The sequence below is a fragment of the Ursus americanus genome, chromosome 3, assembly GCF_024610735.1.
Source record: "Ursus americanus isolate L20-20 chromosome 3, mUrsAme1.1.p, whole genome shotgun sequence".
Classification (NCBI taxonomy): domain Eukaryota; kingdom Metazoa; phylum Chordata; class Mammalia; order Carnivora; family Ursidae; genus Ursus; species Ursus americanus.
The window spans coordinates 23772861-23796234 of record NC_142129.1 but is presented as its reverse complement, the minus strand read 5'-3'; the positions used below and the strand labels follow the sequence as shown (position 1 = coordinate 23796234).

The following is a 23374-nucleotide window of genomic DNA, read 5'->3' as shown; positions in this document are numbered from 1 at the left end:
CTTCATTCTCCTACCTTTAATTTACTGAAGCATTCAATAAAGATTTTCACTTATTTACTTATTTTTAGAACAAAATCCAGCATTCTCCCTTGACACCACTACTGCTTCGCTACCACTCTTTCTTGAAAGGTTAGTGCACACTAGCCATCTCCGTTTATTAACCCCCTAAAGGCTGACCGAGACTACTCCTGCTGAAGTCATTGCCACATCTAGTGGGCGTAGTTCAGCTTTTATCTTGACTACGTGTTGTCATATCTTCTTAAAACTCTCCATCGGATTATTGTGCTCTGATTGCCCTACCTCTTTCCTTTTTAATTTCCCTTAGAGTTTCTGCCGCCCACTTCTTATTCCCCACATGGGCCCTGCTTTTGCACAACTCACAGAAACTGGTCATTCCTCTTGAGTATTTTAGCTGTCTGACCTTTTCAAGATTTTAGGCACTTCCATCTCTGTTTTTATAGCACGTTGTACCTATTGCCCAATCCTGTAATTTTATGCTGTGCATATCGTTTTTCTTTGGATTTTTTCCTTACGAACTGGGACCATTATCTCCAACGACTGGCACATGATAATGTTTTTCAAAGTGTAGCTTAATGCAGAATGACTTCTCACTGGCTCAGGCAATCCATCCCTTTGTTTCTCTCTCCAGCCCTCTCTGCTGGGCTCTGTGAGCTACATTGCTGCCAGGAAACAGCTCGTGGTGGTTTGCTGTTAATGGTAGATTTATAGTTCTATGAATTGTCAGTATATTAATTCAGGTAAGAAGCTTAAACACAACCCTTAGTTACACCCAAATTGATTGGCAAACCTTTTTAAAAAATTCATAAATTATATGTGCATAAACTTGAGCCTTCATCTGTTCGATTAAATCTGCATTCTAATTTGTGTGAGACAAATAAGTGAAATATTTTACAGCTGAAACAAGGGTGTTTTCCAGTTCTCACTTTGATAGTGACTGTCCTACATGATGGTATTGTTTCCATGCTTAGTTATAACCTTAACATTTGCGGTTCATTTGTGCTGGGCAGCACTCCATCCTACAAAAGACAGTTTCTGCCCTTAAGGAAATACCGTGGACTGCAATTAAAAAAAAAAAAGTATGCAGACTGATTTTCCCCAATGCCTTGTTATGTGGCCATGATAGTTCTTTGGGGCCTGTTACCAAGCTGACCCATTTGCTGAGCTAGAGTGTTTATCTCTTGTTTCTCTATTTCATTTGGGTTGCTGACCCTTCATCCTTTGCTGTACACTTGTCCTTGATTAAAATTAGATCAATAAAGCTAAATCAAGGTAAAAAGAGGAATTTCCTCAGGAGCATAAGTGACCATATATTACAATTGAACTGTTCAGAAGGAAATATTAGGTTTTTTTTTTTTTGGTTTTATTTTTACTTACAGCCTTTTCTTTTATTTCTGATTAGGACTGATAACAAACTGTATGAGTTATACCTCATTTTTTGGGAAGTATGGAGGGAGGTGATAGGGATTTTTAAGCTGGTGTTTCTGAATTTTTTGTTTTGTTTTGTTTTGTTTTCCTGTAACCTCCTGGTCTTGGGTTGTGTTCAAATCTGTAAGATTTATTAGGTGAACATTCTGTAGCTAAGTGGCAAGATGTTCTGGCTTCTCATTAGCAGTGACCCTGGGTAGTTTTCTCACATTCAGCAACATTTGTTAGGAGCCACCCAGCATTCTTGTCATCGAGTGGTAAGGCTGAGCTGGAGTTCTGGGTGAGGAGGTCACCTTGCACACATCTCTGCGGGGGGCGGGGGGGTGCTTTGTAGGGAATGCTCATGCTAACTGTGATTTCTCTTTTCTTTTTGCACACCAACTCTACTCTTATAGGACAAAATGCTTAGTGGTTGAAAGAAGGAAAATGTCTCCTTCTCTGCTCCCCTAAGCTTTTGGAGCAGTACACAGGGTCCTTAAATGCCTTGTAGAAGAATCTAGTAGCTATGGATTATGGAATCGGAGTTCAACTTTTGCCCCTGCCATTTTCTCCTGGTGGGACCTAGGGTCTAAATTACACTGAGCCTCATTTGCTTGCTCTGCTGAATTGTTCTGAGGATTAAATAGATACAGTTGGGTTAAAAAGGTGAGTATGATGCTGTTTTTAACCTGAAGTAGCTTCTAATCACCTACGGGATGTAAGAAGTCTACGTGTGGGTGAGATATTTCACAAGAAGAGAAACGACATTTGGTTAGAGGGCTCCAAGAAGGTTTGCTGTTGGGGTGGATGGCATTTGAACATGGTCTTGCAGAATTTTTGTCATTTTAGTAAGCAGGATCTTTAGTGCTGAGATAGCAGTCACATCCAGGCATAGGATAGAACTTATAAAAAGAGGAGTAGAAGATTCCATTTTGGTTCTTGTTCTTGTTCAGGAAGGAAACAGTTTGGAATAAAGTTGTTGGGATGAGAATTGGACTAGCATGTTTGATCATATCCATAAATAGTGACTAAATAATCTCTTTTTTTAATGCTGTCAACCAGAGATCTGGAATTACATCTGAAAATTCGCATGTTAACTTGGAATTTGATAGCATGCTGATGATTCTCCCGGATTATAGAAATCAGACTTATTTTGAATGAGCTCTTCTTTTTTCTGGTGGTAAAAAAACTCCTAACTTGAAATTTACCCTTTTCCTTATTTTTTAAGTGTGCGAGTCAGAAGTGTTAAGTATATTTCCGTTGTTGGGAGACAGACCTCCAGAGATTTATCTTGTAGAACTGAAGCTCTGTACCCATTAAACATGTTTTTCCCCTTCTGCTCAGGTCCCTGGTAACCATTGAGCTCTACTTTTCTTTTTCCTTTCCTTTCCTTTCCTTTCCTTTCCTTTCCTTTCCTTTCCTTTCCTTTCCTTTCCTTTTTTCTGGAGGGGGGGAGCTTATGACGTAAGAGACATTTCTAGAAACCATTCAGTAACCTTTTATGTTAAGTTGTATAATATCAACTCTGGTGTTATTTTTCCATCCTGCTGTAGTAGAAAAATGACATGTTGTTAGTGTTCTATGCCTATGAATTTGGCCACCCCTACTAACCCTCACTTTATTTCTATTCCTCTTTATGGTAGTAACCACCTTGAAACATTTAAGCTTTTTACTTTTCCATCTTTACCATGATCCCAAGCTTTGAAACCATGAATGTAGCTTGAGCTTTTTAAGATCACAAAATGATTCACTATCCAAGAGACCGTTTAACAATGTATCAGGTAGAAAAAGTTTAGGATACAGTCTTCTCATTGTTTAAATTTTATGTCTTGTTGACTTCATGGATTAGGCACATACTGGCTTGGGAATCTCTTTACTCTAGTGTGGTACTTGTGTAACCAGTTAAATCTTTCAAGCATTTCTCTCCATCACCTGTTTTTAAGATTTTACTTACTTAGCGTGAGCAGGGGAAGTGGCAGAGGGAGAGAGAGAGAATCTCAAGCAGACTCTGTGCTAAGCACAAAGCTCGATCTCACGACCATGAGATCATTATCTGAGCCGAAATCAAGAGTCGTACGCTTAACCAACTGAGCCACCCGGGAGCTCCACTCCCATCATCTGTTTTAACTGTGGAAGCTTTTCATGTGCACTTGTTCCATTTTTCTTGAATCTTCTGCGCACATTTTTACATCATAGATGGTTCTGATATAGGGGTCCTGGTCAGGTGCCAGTAGTCTGGAATGGGTAAGAGGTAGTACTCTCAGAGGAGAGAGTTGCTTATCAAGAGTATTGACCTATCTAGTGGTTGCATGTTTCTTTGTCCAGTTATATAGCAAGGAGGCTTTTGGCCACTGTTTTAGGAGACAGAAGCCATACCAGTTATTTTAACAGATGCAACTTAATATAAGAAATTATTAATCAGGCATGGGAATACTAAAAACGCAAAAGAGAACCCTAAGGTTCACAGGGGGTGTTCATTAGAAGATGCAGTTACCACTGGTGGGGTCGGGAGGACAAATAAGATCACATGAAAACTTAGAAATTTGGAGGATGGACCCATTGGTAGGGGGACACAGAGCTCTGTTGAGCTGATGTTTGTGTCTCCAGGCTTGAAGGAGAAACACCATCGAGCTGGGACCCAGACCTGCCAGGAGGGGCTGCGTGTTGATTGGTTCCGGAGAATCTGAGGAGGTGTGATGAGACGACTTCTGGGAGTGTTGGGAAAACTGTAAGCTGGAATCAGTTACTGCTCCTGGAACAAACTGCCATTGCTGAGAGGAAGAAGGGTAGTTCTGGAGAAGCTGACAGTACTAGGAAAGAGTTTGTCCCTTCTTCCTGTCCATTCTCCTGCTAACATCCCCTACTGGCAGAGCCTAACAGGGAACCAGCTGGCAAAGCAGAAACGTGCTTGGCAGTTTTCCCATCCCAGCATCACAAAGTGAAATTTAAAAAAGGTTAAGTCTGAAACTGAGTGACAGTAGCTTCATAACTGGCACAAATACTGTGTCCAACTTACTTAATCTCGACGAGCTTCCCAGGAGCTGGGTGGTGGCTTTAGTTGGGCATGCAGTACACGCCGAAATTAATTGACCTTTTCAGGTCTGTGGGGGGTTGGGTGTGTAACCAGATGAGAGTGAAAAGCCTGTGGATAATCTGTCCGTCCTTGCCACCTCAGTAGTATTGAGGCAGATGCAAGGGAGAAACTAGTATGGGCTCTGGGGCCACACAGATCTTTCTTGGGATCTTCTGCTCGGACATGTGTTATCTTGAGCATGTTTTTTGTCTGGGCATCTAACTTATTCGAGCAAAGCTAGTCATTCCAGCTTAATTGGTTGCTGTGGGGATTAGAAGTAAATTTTAAAGTACCAAGCGCATAGTAGGCATTCACATGGTTTGGGATGTTCGTTTTGCTTTTTAACACAGTGTGGAGAAGTTGAGAGTGGAGCCATCCCTTTCTCTTAGGGAGTTAAGTCAGAAGGCCAGCAATAGGAACAGTAAGCGTGTGGTTGTCACAGTGGGATGGTGATGTGATTGACATAAAAATGTTGTTAAATAGGCGCAGTTAAAGTTTTGTTTGTGGCTAGAAGAACCAGGGAGTTTAGAGTGATATTACATAAAACAGGAGCTTAAACTGCATTCTCAGTGACCAAGGCACCAGTCTCAGCCTGACGACACAGCCATGGATGATAACCACCGTTGCAGAGCTCAGAGTGGGAGGCTCCCTACTCAGGCCGTCCTGACCTCACCGGACTCTTCTGGGGATCTGGTCACTAGAATGCTTGTGCATTAGGTGCAAATGACTGGTACAGAATAACCTCAACCCCTTCCTGACTGTGTTTATTCCAGGTTGGGTGAAAGGACAGTCTCTTTTCCAGGAACAACTTCTGGCAAGTCTGGATTCAACCTTGTCAAGGTCTCTTCTTGTGGTAGAGCAAGGCTTAATGTCTCTAGAAAGAATTGCCTTGCCAGCTGGGCACTGGACCTGAATGTCCGTGCTGTTCATGGTTCTCGGAACTTGATTCATCCATGTTTCTCCATGGTGGTAGTGCCTGATAAATGTTGGCATTTTCTGATTGATGACAGGTAGACTATAGAGTGAGAGAGAGTCCTCTTTGTTCTGTAGGGCTAGAATGATACCTGTCCTGAAGGCATGGGCCTCATTTTAGTGAATTAAACCCAGACTGAGAGTACTTTGAATTTGGTGGATAAAGTATGTGGCACTAGACCCGGCAGCCTGATTTAGACCTTGGAGTGACGCAGCTGGCAAGGCAGAAGCTCAGCGTCTAAAGGGAGACCTTACGCCGTGCACTTACATAATTCAGTCTCGGTTTCTGAAATGCATCACAATTTATTGCACAAATTTGACTGGAAATCTGGCTCAATTGAAGGTTCCACTGGCACCAGCTAAATAATGGTGTCATATCCAGCATCATTTTCCCTTCTGTGTTGTTCCAGGAAGAAACTTTAATAATTATTTTTTAATGTGGTGAAGAAGGAAAGGCATTCACAAAGAAACATTTCTCTAACAAAAATTATCTTCTGAATGGGCTTCCCTGATCCTGCGGTCTGTTACAGAGAAAATTGGTTTCCTATTGTAAGATTTCTTTTCTTTTCCTCCTTTTCCTTCCTCTTCTTCTAGAACTGTGGGAGGGCTTGTGGCACATCACTGTGCTGGATGGGTTTCATCTGGCAAGTAGCCTGTACTTTAAGTAACGGGGTTGTCTCTTCTGAGGGCATTGGCTCTCCATTTTTAGCCTGGGGATGAAGGGTAAGAAATGTGGGAGAAGATTTCTCCATTACTAGAAAACATGATTTGGGGCCAACTGGTTAATTATGAGCTTCCAGTGAAAAGGAAAGCAGTTCCAGAAGGGAAGAGCCAGTTGTGATATACCAGTCCCTGCTGGTTTCCATTACCTCGCAGACCTCCAGGCCTGCTTTTGTCCTTGAAGATGCTTTCTCCTTGCTCCATTTTCCCTTCTGCTTTTAAACTCTGGTTTCTTATTTGCAGACTTTTTGTGTTCTTTCCAGTGAAGGGATTTCCCATGTTCACATTGATTCATGTTTGCAATCAATCTTTGGAACTACTAGCTCAGTAGAAAGAGGCCCTACTAGAGAGTCACTCATTATTTTTTATTCCCAGCCCCGTTTGCTCATTTGAACAGCACATGAAGAGTGCGTGCGTCATTCAGCATCACACTGCACCTGTTAGGATTGTTGCAGATCAGTCTCCAGAACAGAGGAAGGGCCCTGCAGTCTTCCCCTGGCCTTCTCTTTTCTTCCATCTTAGCCACCAGAAAATCACCCCAGCACATGCCCTTGTCTAGGCTTAAGTTTAATCTCAAATTTATGAGTTGGGGGGGGTGGGGACTGGTACTTCAATTCCACAGTAGGAAATCTGCTTTTATATTGTAGTTTAGTATCATTTATTTTAGTGTTGAACTGTCACACTTGATATTTTAAAAATATCAGTTCAGCTTTACTTAAATTCTGAGTGGTATTATGTGCTCTTCTAAGGATTTCTGGTAACCATTAGCTAATGATCTTTTTTTTTTTCTTCAAAGATGGTAAGTAATAGAATTCATTATGTCAAACTTACAGAGAGAACAGAAGATTGCTTTAAATTCTCAGCCAGGTCAAAAGAGAACAGACCAATTATTTGGATTTTGTACACTTGTTTTTTCTGACACTACACACTGGAGTTAGAGTATTACTTTTGCATCACCGCTTACAGAGAGCCTCGATTTTATAGTTTGGTACAGTGAGATATCTAGCCTGGAATCTTTTTTATTTTTTTTTTAAAGATTTTATTTATTTATTTGACAGAGATAGAGACAGCCAGCGAGAGAGGGAACACAAGCAGGGGGAGTGGGAGAGGAAGAAGCAGGCTCATAGCAGAGGAGCCTGATGTGGGGCTCGATCCCACAACGCCGGGATCACGCCCTGAGCCGAAGGCAGACGCTTAACTGCTGTGCCACCCAGGCGCCCCGCCTGGAATCTTTTTAATCGGTATTCAGTAATATCATTTGTTTAGTATAACATCTTACTTGGTAATACTAGCCAGAAGGTAGAGACATTAGAAATAGTTTACCTTCACGTAGTGTTGTATGAGGGGCATTCATTCAGTGACTCTGCTAATAACAATGGTATGAACCTACAGCGATATTGTCTCCCCTCACCCCCCTTTCAATTCACTTCGATATTTATTAACCAGTTCCATTTATTCCTATGATCACAAGAAGTACAGTTTGAGTTTTATTTTTTTATTTTTTATTTTTTTTAAAGATTTTATTTATTTATTCGACAGAGAGAGAGACAGCCAGCGAGAGAGGGAATACAAGCAGGGGGAGTGGGAGAGGAAGAAGCAGGCTCATAGCAGAGGAGCCTGATGTGGGGCTTGATCCCAGAACGCCGGGATCACGCCCTGAGCCGAAGGCAGACGCTTAACTGCTGTGCCACCCAGGCGCCCCTACAGTTTGAGTTTTAAAAAATAAATCTTTTAGGGGTGCCTGGGTGGCTCAGTCGTTAAGCGTCTGCCTTCGGCTCAGGGCGTGATCCCGGTGTTCTGGGATTGAGCCACACATCAGGCTCCTCCGCTGGGAGCCTGCTTCTCCCTCTCCCACTCCCCGTGCTTGTGTTCCCTCTCTTGCTGGCTGTCTCTCTCTCTGTCGAATAAATAAATAAAATCTTTAAAAAATAAAAATAAACAAATAAAAAATCTTTTAGATAGGACTTTTTGTTTTCCTCATTTTGTTTTCTCAGTATGTTGCATTTTCTAGGAATATGGCACTATGCTAGGCACTTTCTGGGCAATATAACGATCTTTTTTCTCTCCCGGTGATCTTCCCTTGTGTGGTCTGGTAGGGAAGATAAGACCTATATGGAGTAATTAAATTACAGTAACACAAGGCAGAAAGTGATTAGTGCTGTAACTTTGGCTTATCTCTTCCGTCTCTTGACATTTTAGCTCTTGTTAACATCCACGTTAGATGTTGTAAAACTTAACTCAGCTAAGTAGCTTTGCTTCTTCGTAACACTGAAAGTGTAGATTTGGTTTTCCCGTGGAGTTTATATTACCTGAAATGTTCCTTGAATGTGAACTTGGAGTTGCCTTAATTTGTACTAGTATATCTAACCCTTTTATGATATTTACAGGGTTTTGAAATAATTTTGCCTGCTTCTCACTCTTTTCACTTGTATAATGCCAGGTAATTCTTTAAATTGCTGATTCTTGGGAAGAAACTGAGGCACGTGAGCAGCCAGGAGCTGCTGGTGCCAGAATCATCGATTAGAGCCCAGGCTCTTATTCTATTGATCAGCGGCAAGCTGCGTACTCACTCTTGATCATTTGTTGCCATCACGTGCGTGAGGAGCGTTTGATTTCAAGGTCCAGGGCATCTCTTTCGTCTATGACTTCAGGAGTAGTGAACTTGAGCTTTGTTCTCTTCAAGGATCCAGTGCCCTTTCTGTCTCATTATCCCAGTCTTATGGGCAGAAACCTCACTATTCCTGTAGGAAAGGAATAGTTCAGACTTAGTTCCCCCTTGGAGCAGACTTCTATTTTCAGAGCAGTTGGTGAGTGGGGGAAAAGATTTTGCCCTCTTACTTGTTGGAAGCTGTCCCTATGCAGGGAGAAGACGACGGGGCAGGACTCCAGAGTCTCTTTTGTTTTCAGTTTTCTCCCTGGGCCCGGGAGCAGCTTTGCTGTGGATCGCGCAGCTTCTCACTTCCGAGCTTTGGCATTCTTGAGGCTTGAGGTCTGTGAGGGGTAGTGCTGCTCTTTTATTTCACTCCCTCCTCTGCCTGCAGAAGTATTTGCAGCTGAGTGAAGGGACCCCATTTGGTTTGCTGCTTGGATCATGGTTTTGGAGCCCTTAGAGCCTTTAAAGTATTTATTCTTTAAGCCTTGACAGGGTCTTGGGGGGAAGAGACCTGATATTTGGCCTCTTTCCCCTCCTTTCCCTCCCTCAGCCCTACTGCATCTGAGCAATAAATAGCAAGTACTTCTGAAAATGCTCATAGTTGGCTAATGTAATTGAGTAGAAGAGCAGTCTCCAGAGACGTTTTTTTCCCCTTTCATGATGGTCTTGAAAATGGTACTTTAATTTTGGGATGTGCAAGTTCCTGTGGAACATAATCATATGCCTTGCACTGCAGATGACGGGCGAGTCCCTTCAAGGACACGAGGCTGCCTAAATTTGCTCTGCTGCTTTCCCTGTTTGGATAAACCGTGAAGCAGTTTTCCTGGCACCTTGCCAGGTTGTAACTGGGCCTGTTTTGGGGACTTGTCACTTCCTCTTTTCTGTTGTCACCGTGGCTAGTCTAGGTCTAGACCACTGTGTATCTGAGGACAGGGGCAGACAGGAGAGAGGATATGCCTACTTTTGCCGTTCCCTACCTATGGGCAGGTTGGTTTTCTCTCTTGATTCTCAGATTCCACGTTCGGTCTTCTTATAGGTGGACTTGAGGAATATTTGAAAATCTTGTTTTGTCACCATTACTAGAATGTCTTAAGCCGTCTCATCTATATAGAAGTTTAAGGAGAATGTCGAGTTACCTCCAGCTACATATATAGAGATACACTTGAACTCCCCAGTTATTTACTTGTTTATTTTTGTTTAACCATTTGACATTAAGCACTTCAGTATTGCTTTCTGACTTCTTAAAACCTTTTAACCTCCCTTTTCTTGCCATTGTTTTAAGTGGGGCTAGGCACTCAATATATACGGCATCATTTTTCAAGGTGTGGCCCACAGACCTCCTTGCTACTTGTTAAAAATACAGAATTATGGAAATCACACACCAGACTTACCGAATCACAATATCTGATGTGGGCCTGGCAGTCTGCATGTTTACAAGCTCTCCAGTGATTCTTAGGCACACCAAAATGTGACAACTGCTGACAGGCAATGATTGCTTTTTGGAAATAACAAGCCCAGAGTATAGTGTCCCACCCACCAGCAGTGGGCATAGGCCTCTGAGATAGCTGGGTCCAGAACCCCAGCTCTACTCTTACGTGTTACATGAGCCAGGAACATTTCCTTTCCTTGCTGTAAAATTGGAATCATAATCCTTGCCACCACGATCCAGGTAGCATTGCTGTTAGCACTCAGCGTGCTTGATAGGGTTGTTGTTGTAGGGTGATAGGGTTGTTACTATAGGGGAGGGAAGTTTTCCTTCCCCCATAGGGTCCCTGCATGGGTCCAAAAATTAAACTGACAAAGACAGATTAACAGGAGAAAAACCTGCAGATTTATTTAATGTAAGTTTTATGTGACATGGGAGCTTTCATAAGAAAATAAAGACTCTAAGAAACAGACCTGAGTGTTTTTATGTTAGGTCAATGAAGAGTGGACTGCCGGGTAGAAATACAATAGGTGAAAGAGTATGAGGAAAGTGTCAAGGCCTGTTGGTTTGGATTCTTTGCAGTGTTATCTTTCCCTTGGAAATAAGGATGTTCTTTTCCTTCCTCCAGATATAAGGAGGGCATCTCTCCCATGAGGTTTTATGACCTGTTGGAGGGGAGAAGTTTAGGGATAAGGTCAAAAATGACCTTCCTGTTTCTACTGTTCTCTCAGACTTCTTCAGCTTGAACCTCATTACTAATAATAGCATTGATTATTAAACCTTAAATTCCAGTGTTTTTCATACATGTTATCAGATCCTTAAACATGGAATCAGCAAGATCAAATAGGTTGTCAGAAAAATTTAGAAATTTGAGGGACCTATAGAAGCAATGAAACACTTCAGAGGCATAATCATGGGGTTGAAAGACTAGCCCCTTCCAGTCTTATACCTGTGAATTTTTTATAATCATTTCCTTCCCTCCGCAATTTGATTTAAGTTTCTATTGTTTACCATTCCCTCTTTGCTTCCTGGAGATATGTATGAAATGTATTGCGTTGTGAATTTGGGACTTACACAGATCGTTTCTCTTTAATAGACTGTGTTTACCTTTGAGAGATACTTTGATGGGCAGAATGAAATGGAGCTAATTGGGAAATGAGCGTCTTTTTTCTGTGAAACAACTCTTGGAGAAACGTTCGGGTATATGCACTTACTGTGTATGTTCCTTTAGATAGAGTGATACAAGCTGACTTCTACTTGGGCAAGCCACTTACAATTTTGAACCTTTCCCCAGGTGCTGACTATAGCTTTCTAGTTAGCTGACCACCTTTATTAAAAATATGCTACTCTGTGTGCTAAGGACCATAAAATAGTGGATGCCCCTGTGGATTCTGTCTCTGGGCTGCCAAGGGAATTGAAAGGTTCTTGATTGTAAATATGCCCAGGGCATGTGGTAATGTTCCCGTGTTCAGTCTATAATTCAAATGGAAATAGCGGCCTTTGTTTATTGAAATGGTGTGTGTGGCAGGGCAGCTGGGACCGGGCCATTATTTACTGTTGGAAATTTTATCCATTTTAATCTGATCATGTGTTCTTATTTTAGTGCAACGGTCAGTTTTAAGATCTTGATAGAGTACAATTCTGCTTGGCTACTTTAATTAATATTATTATAGTTCAAGTCTCCTATTAAAAATAAAAAATCAAACTTATTTTTGACCCTGGTTATTTGAGAGTATATTTGTAGTTAAATTATTCCATTCTGCCTCATGGAAGGATACATCTATGAACATCTTTTTTTTTTTTTTTGGAGGGAAAAAATGGAATTTAATGCATTTTTTTATGAGGAAAAGAATGACCCATTGTTTCATATTTTATTTCTCTGCAGTAAAATATTGTGAGCAAAGGGAAAATGTTGACCAAACAAGGTTTGGAGTTTTCTATCCCTGAACATTTTTCGCTTAAAAAACATTCCAACATTATAGAAATTAACAAACATTCTTTTTTCAGCCTTGGTATTATACCACCTGTTCTTCAGATCTTCTTTTTCTCTTTCTTTCAAAGACTGAAAACCTCACAGAGAAAGCTGGGTGTCTCATATACTCATCCTCAAACCTCTTTCTTTCCCCTTGCTTATTTTCTCTTTTTCCCACTACCCATCCCACATCAGTACCCATTGTCTTTCATTTCTTTGCATTTTTGTACTTTTGCTGCCTGTATAGCTCTATGAATAATGTTGCATGTGTTTTTAGTCTGTATGTGGGATTTTACCAGATCATTCTACAACTTGTTTATTCTGCTCAATATTTTTTCATTTGGGTTGCTCTAATTTAGCTTAACTGCTCTGTAGTTTTCTACTCTAGGGTTGTACCATAAGCGTTAGTGTGAATGTTGTTACATTTGTCTTGCACATATGAGTCTTTTCTAGGGTACATACCTGCCTTTCAGTAGAATTTCTTAATTACAGGGATTTAACCAGATGATGGTAAGTAGCACTCTGTCAAGATGCTCCAGTAGTTGAGCCATGTTTTACTCCCCATCTGTGGTTAGAGGACACTCCCATTGCCCCACATTCTCACCTTAAATGTTTTTGCCAGTATAATGGATGTCCTGTAGTATCTCAATTCACATTTGCTTGATTATTGGTTAAAATTTGTTTTTTTCCTATACTTAATGTCCATTTGGAGTTTTGTAGTGACATGTCTGTTTATACCTTTTGCCAATTCTCCCGTTGGATTGTTTCCTCTCTTTTCTTAGTGATATGCTAGAGTTCTTTCTTTCTTTGCAGAGCAGATCTAATCAGAACTTCCAGTGACTCTTACACCACATCTGCCTCCTGATAGTAGCTGCATACATGTACCTGATGATGAATTGTGGCTCTGTGTCAAGCCACTCTTGTCTTGCCTATTCAAGGACATTGCCTTGGAAGTCCTGTCTTCTCTTCTACATTGTCCCTTGTTTGCTCTCCACTGGACCATCGCCTGTCATTTCTCCCCTCTACAATGAAAAACAGAAGTGCTTTCTCTTCGCCTGCTTCCTCTGCCAGCTGCCACATAATCCCTGTATTCCTTTGTGGTACAGCCTTCGGAAGCATTGCATGTGCTTGCTGTTTCCAGGGTTTCGCTTCCCATTCCTGGTTCCTGACAGCGTCTGCCCTTGATACTGCCCCAGAACTCTCCTTGTCCAGTTACTGATGACATTCACTTAGCTTAATCCACCATGCAAATCATAGTCCTGCTCTCCCCTGCCTTGCTGCACTTAACACTGTTGGTCATTCCTTCCTTCTCAATTCACTTTCTTTCCTTGGCTCCCAGGGACTGACATTCTGGTAGTGTCCTCTTTCTCAGCTCCCTGAGTGCTCCTTCTCATTCTCCTTTGGCCTGGTCCTCAGTCCTTTTCAGACTCCTAACTTTAACACCACCTACATGCCCGCAACTGGTTTATCACCAGGTCAGAGCCTTCCTCCCAGCTCCACCCTTGTCTACCCAGAGTGCCTGCTTGGAAGTGTAGCATTCCCGGAACTGAACTCCTGGCCATTTCCTCTGGTGACTCCACCCCTCTGTCCTTTTGCTCAGATAAAAACCCTCGCAGTCATCCTTGGCTCCTCCCTTTCTTCCACACCTCTCATGCCGTCTGTCTGTCGGAATATTTCCCGATCCTGACCACTTCTTACCTCCCTCTCTGCTGCCTCCTTGGTGTAATCTACCGCCGTTTCCTGCCCAGATCATTGGCATAGTCTCCTCCTTGGTCTCCCTTTGCTCTGCTGTTTCCTTTCCATAGTGTTTGTTACCAAAAAAGTGGCCAAAGTAATTTTTTCAAATATTAAGTCAGATCTGTGTCTTCATCTCCTTTTTCTCTCCCCTTGTGCACACTGTTGTGGCTACAGTGGTGTCTTTGCTCCTCCTCGAACCCACCAGGCATGCTCCTAACACAGGGTCTTTGCACTGGCCACTCTCCCTGCCCTTCTCCAGATGGCTCTATCCCATACCTTCCTTAAGTCTTTGTCAAACTCTAATGTGCCCCATAAGGCCTACCCTGGTCACATGACAGCTGTAGTCCTGTGCACCAGCTGCCTGTCTTCCTCCTCGGCTTTTTCCGTATCTGTTTCAGTCATTAGCTGCTAAACCTACTTTGACCTGTCAACTGTGTTCATGAAGTCTTTTCAGTAAAGAACTGCTCTAATTTTAGTGGAACCACAATTACTTTTTTTTTTGCCCCGTGGTTTGTTTCAAGCCTTGTTTAAGAAATCCTGCAGTATCTCTAGGGCATTAGATTTTTTTTACTATAATTTTTTCACTATAGGAGGTGCTAGATAAAATTTGGCTTGAGGTTGAGACCCAAAACTAGGAGGTTGAATGTAAGGCCTTGATTGGAGGTTTCATCCATTACCTCCAAGTGAGCATTGAACAGCAACTGCATATTGGCAACCAGCCAAATATAACTTGCTGTAAAAATGCCAAGTGGGTCTTTAGATGCTGAGATGTGGGTGTTGGGCCTCCCTCTCCAAACCAGTGAGAGGTACAGATAATTGAAGTCATCTCTAATGTGTGAGTCATTGCAGGGCCTACATACAACGTCACTTCTTAGGATGAATAGTGATTACAGCACGTATTGGTTTTTGTATTATCTGCCCACCAGATAAAGCAAGCATTCTCTTCTATTTTTATTTTTTAAAAATTATTTCTGTGTAAATTAGAATCTAAACTAGACAGTCCTTTTTAGCAGGCAAGATTCCGCTAAAGTCCTGTTTTCTCAGAATGCATTCCATACCTCAATTGCCTCTTAGAGATTTCAAAGGCTTTTATGTACCTGGTAATTTGGAGGAATTGCTTTTATTTTGTGGTTTCCTAGGGACTTCTAATATCTCTCTTGTAAGATGTTTGCAGATGTCAATAGCTACTAGCTCCGAAGGGTTAGAGTAACAAGATCATTTTGTTTTCACTTGTGGTACCTTGTTTTCTGCTTGTGCTACTAGTTCTTTCCTAGCTTCCTGAGAGACATATAATCGGACTCTGAAGTTGCCCAGTTTTTTATTGGGATGTTTGTTGATATACTGTCTATTTTCTTTCATTCTTCTGAGAGCATTTTGGCTTGGGCCAGTTCTGTTGCGTGTCTTTCTTGTTCAGATAGTCATTTTCACTCATTTAGGTGTACCTCATCTCATGATTTTCATTTGAATATTTGTTGAAACTATTATTTCTTAGCTTTCATTCATTGTCTCGGAGTCCAGTCAAGTCACACTGCCTTGTGATCTCTGTGATGTTTCAGAATAAGTAGGGGAAGGTTCACACATTCAGGTTCTGTGATAAATCATGAGGCTATGCAAGGTAAATGTCAATATTTTGTTCACTTAGCTTTTTATAATGTTGTTCACTTAGGCTTGTGTAATTAATTACGCAGCTACTCTCTGCAAATAGATTATCTTCCATTGCATGGTGAATATAAACATTGGCACTTCTTTATTCCCAAGGGCTGATTCGGATAACCGTTGATTTTGTCTTTATTAAAAATCCTGTTCATTATTGGCACCTAGACTCTTCTGTCTAGCAAACATTCTTACTGTATCATTGACTGTCATCATAAACTCTGTTTTGTGGCTTATATATTATACTTAGCTCCTCAGACTCACTATTTTGATTTGGCTGCCTGTATATTTGCCCTTGGCTATTTGCCCTTGTGTTAACGCAGAACTCCCTCTACCCCAGCAACCCTCATGTATCCTGTTTTCCTCTTTTTTTTTTTCTTGCAAAAAAAACTTTGTGTTTAGGGCCATCCCTCACTTATTAGACAGTGATCATGACACCCTAGGAATCTGATCCAAGTGTGATCATCCACGTTGTCCCCAGTGAGAGCATGTGGAGTCCTACACATCCAAGAAGGAACAGGAGCTCGCCTTCCTTTCTGAACATGCCTCCTTAACTTCCAAGAAGAGCACTGAGCGCTGGAATGCTGCCGCCACCTTGTTGTTACTGTTGTTTTAACCAGAGGAGCTAGAAGGCAGTTGGTTGATCAGTGTGGAGCTCAAACTTAATTCTGTGCATTCTCATAGAGATTTTCTTGGTGATGTCAATGAATTGTTTAAATGATGTGTTCTGGGCACCAAGGCTTGGTTAGGGTATAGGAGGAAACACCTATTTCAATTCCCTTGACCTCAATATTGTCCTTAGGATTAGTTTAAATATGGGGTATTAAAAATGATAAAGGTTTTTTATTTAGGAGTAGTTGGCTATTTAAGAAAACCTCTTTTGGTATAGAGTGGATTAAAAAGGTGAGGCCAGGTGGGCTAAGTGTACAGGATGGGTAAGCAGCCGCACACCTCTGGATTAGTTAGTCCTTGATTTTCTTATTTGTGAATTTTTCTTCCCGTATGATCTGGGTCCTAGGGATTCTAAAATCTATCTACGTAGTCCTATTCTTCTAGCATACTTGGTTTCTGCGTATATGTCATTTTGCATATTTCTTCTGTAGTTAGTTCATCCAACTATTATTTGACCATGTACTATGAGTGGAGGCACTCTACTTGTTTCCAGGGTCACAGAATAACAGAAATGGACAGGATCTCTGTTCTTGTAGAACTTAGGGGCTCAGCTGGGGAGAGACATTAATCAGACCTAGCAATGTAGCCAACATCTCCCTATTTCTTGTAACATCCTCCAGCCCTCCACACCCCCCCATCAAAAGGCAAACTTCTATTGACTTCATGTGAGTGTCACCATGAGTTAGAATATTGGATTCTTCTTCTTTTATCCCCTCTATCCATTCTGTTCGTTAGTTTCTTTCTTTTTTTTTTTTTTTAAGATTTTATTTATTAGAGAGAGGGGACACAAGCAGGGAGAGGGAGAAGCAGACCTCCAGCTGAGCAGAGAGCCCAGTGCAGTGCTTGATCCCAGGACCGTGGGATCATGACCTGAGCTAAAGGCAGATGTTTAACCGACTGAGCCACCCAGGCGCCTCTCTGTTCATTCATTTCTTCAAGTGCTTCTCCTGTTACTTTAGTTCCTATCCATCCCCTCTTTGTCAAGTTCCTCTAGAACCTTCTCCCATATTCTCAAAGTTACATTGCTTAGAACAGTAACCTCTTTGGGGAGAAGTCTGGGACCTGTGAGATAACGAAAGAATTGTGTATGTTGATGTTCATGTGTGTGCATGTTGTATTGAAACACTATTTATTCCTGCCTCCTTTAGCTTGTTCTGTTTTTTCAACTCTAATTTTCTTTCTAGTTTTTTCTTATCCTATAAACTGATATTAAGTCAATGAAACCATGTCACCTTGTCAGTGAAACATTTCCTGATTACTTCTTTCTTTCCACTTCCCTGAACTCTGATAGCACTTAGTCCCTAGTCTGTATCACACAATTTAGCACGTACTCAAAACTGCTTTGTGTTGCCATTTCATATCTGTTGCCATGTCATAGCTTTTCTTGTATTACTCTGTTAGGTCGCAAGAATTTTGAATCCAGGATTATAACATATATTTACAGAGAGCTTCGTGTGGGGCTAAGAGTTGGCCGGTGCTTAATAGTGGCTTACAGAATAATAGAACTAGATTCATAGTGTATCTACAAATATTTGAAGGGCCCTAATACATACTGAGCTTCTTCTCTACCACAGTTTATATAGGTCTTTTCCTCATTGACGAACATTTGGTTGTTTCCAGTTTGGATATTACAAACATTTTATTACTTATTTTTGAGTCTGTTATGTGAAAAAGATAATATTATTCCCTGTAAAGCATTTCATCCAAAAATCTATTAATCATTTACTGTGTATTGGCACTTAGTATCTGTGATACTGGGAGGTAGCATATTTTCAGATGTATTCTAGTATTTTGGTTTTTGTTTTATTGGCTGTGTTCATTTGCGGGTATTTTTTTTTTTTTGATGTTTGTTTTTCATTTCTGATATGATATTTTGTTTTTCTTTTAGGATAAGAACAAGAAACTACGTCCCCTATATGACATTCCCTACATGTTTGAAGCCCGGGAATTTCTTCGAAAGAAGCTTATTGGGAAAAAGGTAGATGATGACAGAAACATATTTGCAAATGGTTGGGGATCATTTTAAGCTTGGCCCTTGTGATTGAATCTCAGAGACCAGATGACACCCCTCCGCCAAGTCAAGTGGAATTACTTTGATATGAAGAAAGGTGTGCCTGTGTCTCAGGAAGTGGTATCCCGTGGGAGAGATTTAAAATTGAGGCCCTGACCATGGTGTGATTGCCAAAGCTCTCACAGCATGTTCCTTCCAGGGTCCAGGCTCAATTCCAGTTTCAATAATTGCATATTGCCCCGAGCTTCATTTACTTGGCTCCCTTGTTCTCTTCAGCCACCTCCATTAAAAGTCGGTACTGTGGGATAGGCTATTGAAGGAAGGTTGCCGGTTTTTTCTGCCTCCCTTACTTCTGAGGAATAGATTGGCTGTTGAGGAGAGGGGCTCTCCTGGAACGGGAGCATGCTTACTGAAATGCACTGTGGTGCATATGCCACCATCACTTCTTCAGCTTGTCGTGCTTCCTGTAGCTTCCACGGCAAGTGCTAGGGTAGCCTTGCTGGGGAAGGATTGTGTGCTTTCCCAGGAGTTCCTGTGGAAACCTGTGGTGCAGCACATTGACTCTCTGGTCTGGTGCAACAGCTCAGAGGCCCCAAGAGTGCATTTCCTTATGTTCTTAGAGTATATATTCTGTGACCAGCTGCAGAGCTTGCCATTTGGGGAGGCTGAGAATGAGCCTCTGAGCATTCCCTATTTTCCCTGACCTCCCTACCCTAAATATCCTGGGCAGGTGTCTGTGTTCTGCACAAACAAAGGAAATGAGTGGCATAGTTCCTTTGATGTGGTTGATAGAAATCTGTTTTCAGGGAGGGACTGTGATTTGCCTTTTCTGTACTTTGAGAATTCTTCTGGGAAAATACCTTGTTTTGGGTCGATTTTGCTCATATCTTGAGAAAGATAAGGCCGTTCTGCTCTGTGTCTGTCCTTAACACACATTAATGCCACATTAGCATTCTCTGCCGAAATGCCGATTTTTAATGATGTGACAGGTTTCATAAGGCTCTGGCTTTTGAACTAATGCCAAAGTAGTCTATCATAAACATAACCAGTTTTATTATATACCATAGTCACTAGAAATATAAATTATAGCAAAGAGATTTTTAAAGTTGGCACGGGATGAAATTGCTAATTTTGAAGTAGAGAAACTTAAACTGGATTCCCTAAAATGAGTGTTCAATCTCCTCAGGTTCCTTCAGAGAATAGGCTCATTTGTCATTGTATAAAACTTGACAATGCTGTATTCATTCATGAAGTGTAGTGTGAATGATGGCTTTAAGCCTCTTTCAATTTCTAGATCTCCTGTTATCTGATCTAATGTCGACATCTCTATTTCACCAAATTTATATCCTGTCGCTCATTTGCTGGCTCATAAACAATAGCATAAACGCAAACAAGGAATTCCCTCAAAAGTGTGGATTTCTGTGGAAATCCATCCAAAATGAACCTGAGGGGAGTGGGGGTGGGGGCAGCTCTTGCTTGATTCCTGCGCAGCTGTTTGCGTGCGGTGTGTTCCGGCATCCACCTGGCTTCTTTGAATGTTGCCTTCACCTGCTTCTGTTTCATCCCTGGGAATGTAGATCACAGCTTATTGTAGCTGCTGCTGAGTGGTCCCGGGAGGGTGGCCCAGGGTTCTGCTCTCAAGCCGTATGTGCCAGCCCTTTGTAAAGACCTCTGTCTTAGGTTAGAAGGACTGACCTCAAGTGTCAGATATGGTGGCAGTTCTTAAGCAATTAGGTTCCTTCTTGGTGGGAGAAGCCTTGTTTACTGGTTCTTCTGCGTAAGAGTTGATTGGATTCAATTTGTGCTGAGCCCACGTTTTGTCCCCCACGGTGACATTGTATGAATGATGAATACTGTATCCCTGCAGGGGGAGTAGGATGCTGCTCAGCTCTGCTGGGCTGGAACATTCTTGATGCAAACTGCTTTTCCTGACTCACCACCTGAAACCACTTGCCTGTCTTCTGGGCCCATCAGCTGCGACAGCGAACACCCAAGTTTTCTCTCGAGTCTGGGAGCAGGCAGGGCAGTTGCTGCCTCAGGGGGGTGGCTAGCACATCATTGCACATTTCTGCCAATTCCCTTCAGACCTCTGCAGCTGTTCAGCATGGCACGTGGTGATTAAGAGGCACCGAGAGGGAGCATGTGTGCCTATGTGCCTCTGTGCACGAAAGCTGATTAGGGCAGCCTGTCACAGCTTAAGCAAGATAATGGAGGTAAAATCATCTTCTCTGCCCAGACTGTTATTTGACCATCCCAGAGAGTCTATAATTTGACAGTTTTGAGGAGTTTCTAGAATGTAGAAAAATAAGATTGAAGGTAAACTGGTAAGGTGCTTTGTTAGATTCAACGGTCTCCATTTCAGTTACGGAAATTCACTTTGATTCACTCCCAGGATTTATTCTGGCTAAGTGCCTTAATTAAAGTAACCATGCACCTCTCTGAGCCTTGGTTTCATCACTTGGGAACTGGGAGTATTATTTGCCTTCCCTCTCTCATGGGATTTTTATAAGAATCTAGAATGATACTAACCCTTCATGTTTTTCCAGATGCCAGTCAGGTAAGTTGTGTTGTTTTGTTTAATAGTGCTGCTTTTTTATAGAATCTAGCAGTTACTTTTTTTTTTTTTTAAACTGGCCCTGAGGTCAAGAGATGTGAATCAATTTGCAACTATTTTGACCGCCATCATCCCATTGCACAGATTTGAGTGGTATCTGGTTAGATGTGGCATCAAGTTTCCAGCTTCCGCAAAATGAGTGTCGTCTCATGCAGTTTGTGTATGTGTAAAGTGTATATGTGTTGTGTTAAATGTATGTTTGTGTGTGTGTTCTCTGGTTTGAGGAAGACATGGAAGAATACGTGTGTATCTTGGAAGTGTTTCAGAAGCTGTCTGAATTGCCATACTGCCTGGTAGAATTCCCTCCCCATCCTCTGTTTACCATCTGCCATCTGTGCTTTCACTAAAATCTTGACTAAGGAATATGCCTGGTGAAGAACTGTCTTGCTAATTTCTTCTGGGGTTCTTCATGGCCCTAACATAGTGGAGAAATGGAATCCATGGAACTTCCACAATTCTTTTAGTTTTGTGGCATGACATCCTAGGTGTGTATAAGATGGTGAGATTGATGTCCTAGAATAATCAGGGCAACCGTCCTCTGCTAGTAGCAGGAGCAATGTCTTTCCGTGTATATATTTTTTTCTTAATGCTTAGAGGTCAGCCCATCGACAGGAAGAGTTTGTGTGCCTAAATCATTTTGTTCTCAGTGAAAAAAGGTAATAATTACTGGGATCTTCGCTGGGAATTTTCTCCAGCTGTCTCATAGAATCTCTAAAGTAGAATCTCAAAGTATTTTAAATCCATGTAATAACAGTATTTACAAATGATGTATGAATCACTCAACTCCTGTCTCTTAACTGTACAATTTCCATCACCATGGGAACTGTTGTGTACAGACTTGTAACTTGCTTGGACAATTGATGGGTCAAAAAATGGATGTGTGGAAGAGACGGAATTGCAAGAAGCAAGAGTGCATAGAAGCCTCGGCCCTGGCACTGTCTGCTCAGTCCAGGCTTCTCCTGTCTCCAGAATCCTTGGCCCAGAAATATGTCTGTGCTCCCTAAATGTTTTTGCCAGTGTTTGTAGAATAAGCAGATTTTGGAGATGAAGCTCATTTGTAAACTAACGGCCAACTTTGGTTTTCATGCCATCAAAATTTGTTCTATGAACTAGGCTGACTCTTTTTTAGGCACTTAAAATTGAGCGTTTTTCTTGATAAATGCAGACATTTGGGGAGTTATTGGGCTATAAATAATACTGGCAGTTATTTCAAATTCATATTGCATTAGATGGTTCTTCTCTTTTGGAAACCTTTCTTTCCTGAAGTTTGTACTTTGGGGGCATGGAGCTCTTTGGGGCAGATGGAAATGATCTTCCTGTGCACCAGGATTCATAAATCCATCATGTTCAAAACCAAACTCATGGTATTCTCTCATAAACTCTGGACTCACTCAGTGTTCTGGAAATAATGCCTTTTTGTTGCTGTCAGAGACCTCTTTGCCACCCCCTCTTCCATAACCCCCCATTCCAGTCCTTCACCAACTCCTGCTGTGTAGATGTGCGTGTTTCCTCTTCCTACCATCGTGCTGCTACTGCCTTGTCTCAGATCCCCTCTCACTGAGACTCCTGGACCCTGCAGCCATTCTTTCCCACTCCAGTCTGTTCTCCACCTGCAGCTAAAGGGAACTTCACCAGTGACAGACTTTCGGCTTCCCATTGCTTCCTGTGGCCTACAAGGTCCAGAATAATCTGGTTCCAGCCTACTTCCCAGAAAAAAGGCCCCTACCCCTTCTCTCATCCACCTCCTGCCACCTTCCTGGCTGCCTTTAGGGTTCTGGAATGCATTATGCTCTCACCTCAGGGCTTCTGCACTTGCAGTTTCTTCTGTTTGGAGTACTCTTTGTCCTCCTGTCCCCTTATTTATCATAACACTTATCCTTCAGATTCAGTTTAAACATGACTTCCTGGGGGAAGTTGTCCCTGAACAACCCCCCTTCCAATAATTTGTACAAAATTTTTCACATCTCAATGTATTTGAGTGATTTTGTGTTAATCTCTCTCTCATCAGATTCATTATATTAGGCCAACTGGGGCCCACATCTGTTTTGCTCACCACCCCAGGGCGCATCAGTATATACAATTTGTGATGCACAGTAGGTACTCAATAAATTTCTTCTAAATTAATTAACTTTAGGGGAAAATGGGAGCACTGCGATGAAGGCTGTGTGGACCCAGATAAGAATATATTAAGGGAGCTAGAAATAGGCCCTACCTGATTTGCCTAGGGTTAGCCAGATATGGAAGAAGTAGCAGGAGATTGTCTCTTCATGTCTGGTGGACTCTCAAGTCAATCTGGAAATGGTTGATATTATATGTAAATGACCTCCCCTCTATCCTGGGTTAACATGCTTTAAGAACTGGTTGGTGACCCAACCACTGTTAATAGCCTTGTTTCCTTGGGATGCCAACTATAGAAGCTGTGGCTCATTTGCGATTTGGTGAACAC

The 23374-nt window shown here is 41.8% G+C and overlaps 1 protein-coding gene across 1 annotated transcript in view; it reads left to right on the top strand.

Moving 5' to 3' along the window:
- The window catches only part of SND1 (staphylococcal nuclease and tudor domain containing 1), a 406385-nt gene that overhangs the window by 128308 nt on the left and 254703 nt on the right, over positions 1–23374 (top strand). Inside the window, exon 11 of the mRNA XM_045792715.2 lies at positions 18192–18281. Within this exon, the coding sequence (XP_045648671.1) occupies positions 18192–18281 (90 nt within the window). The remainder of the gene's footprint in view (positions 1–18191; positions 18282–23374) is intronic.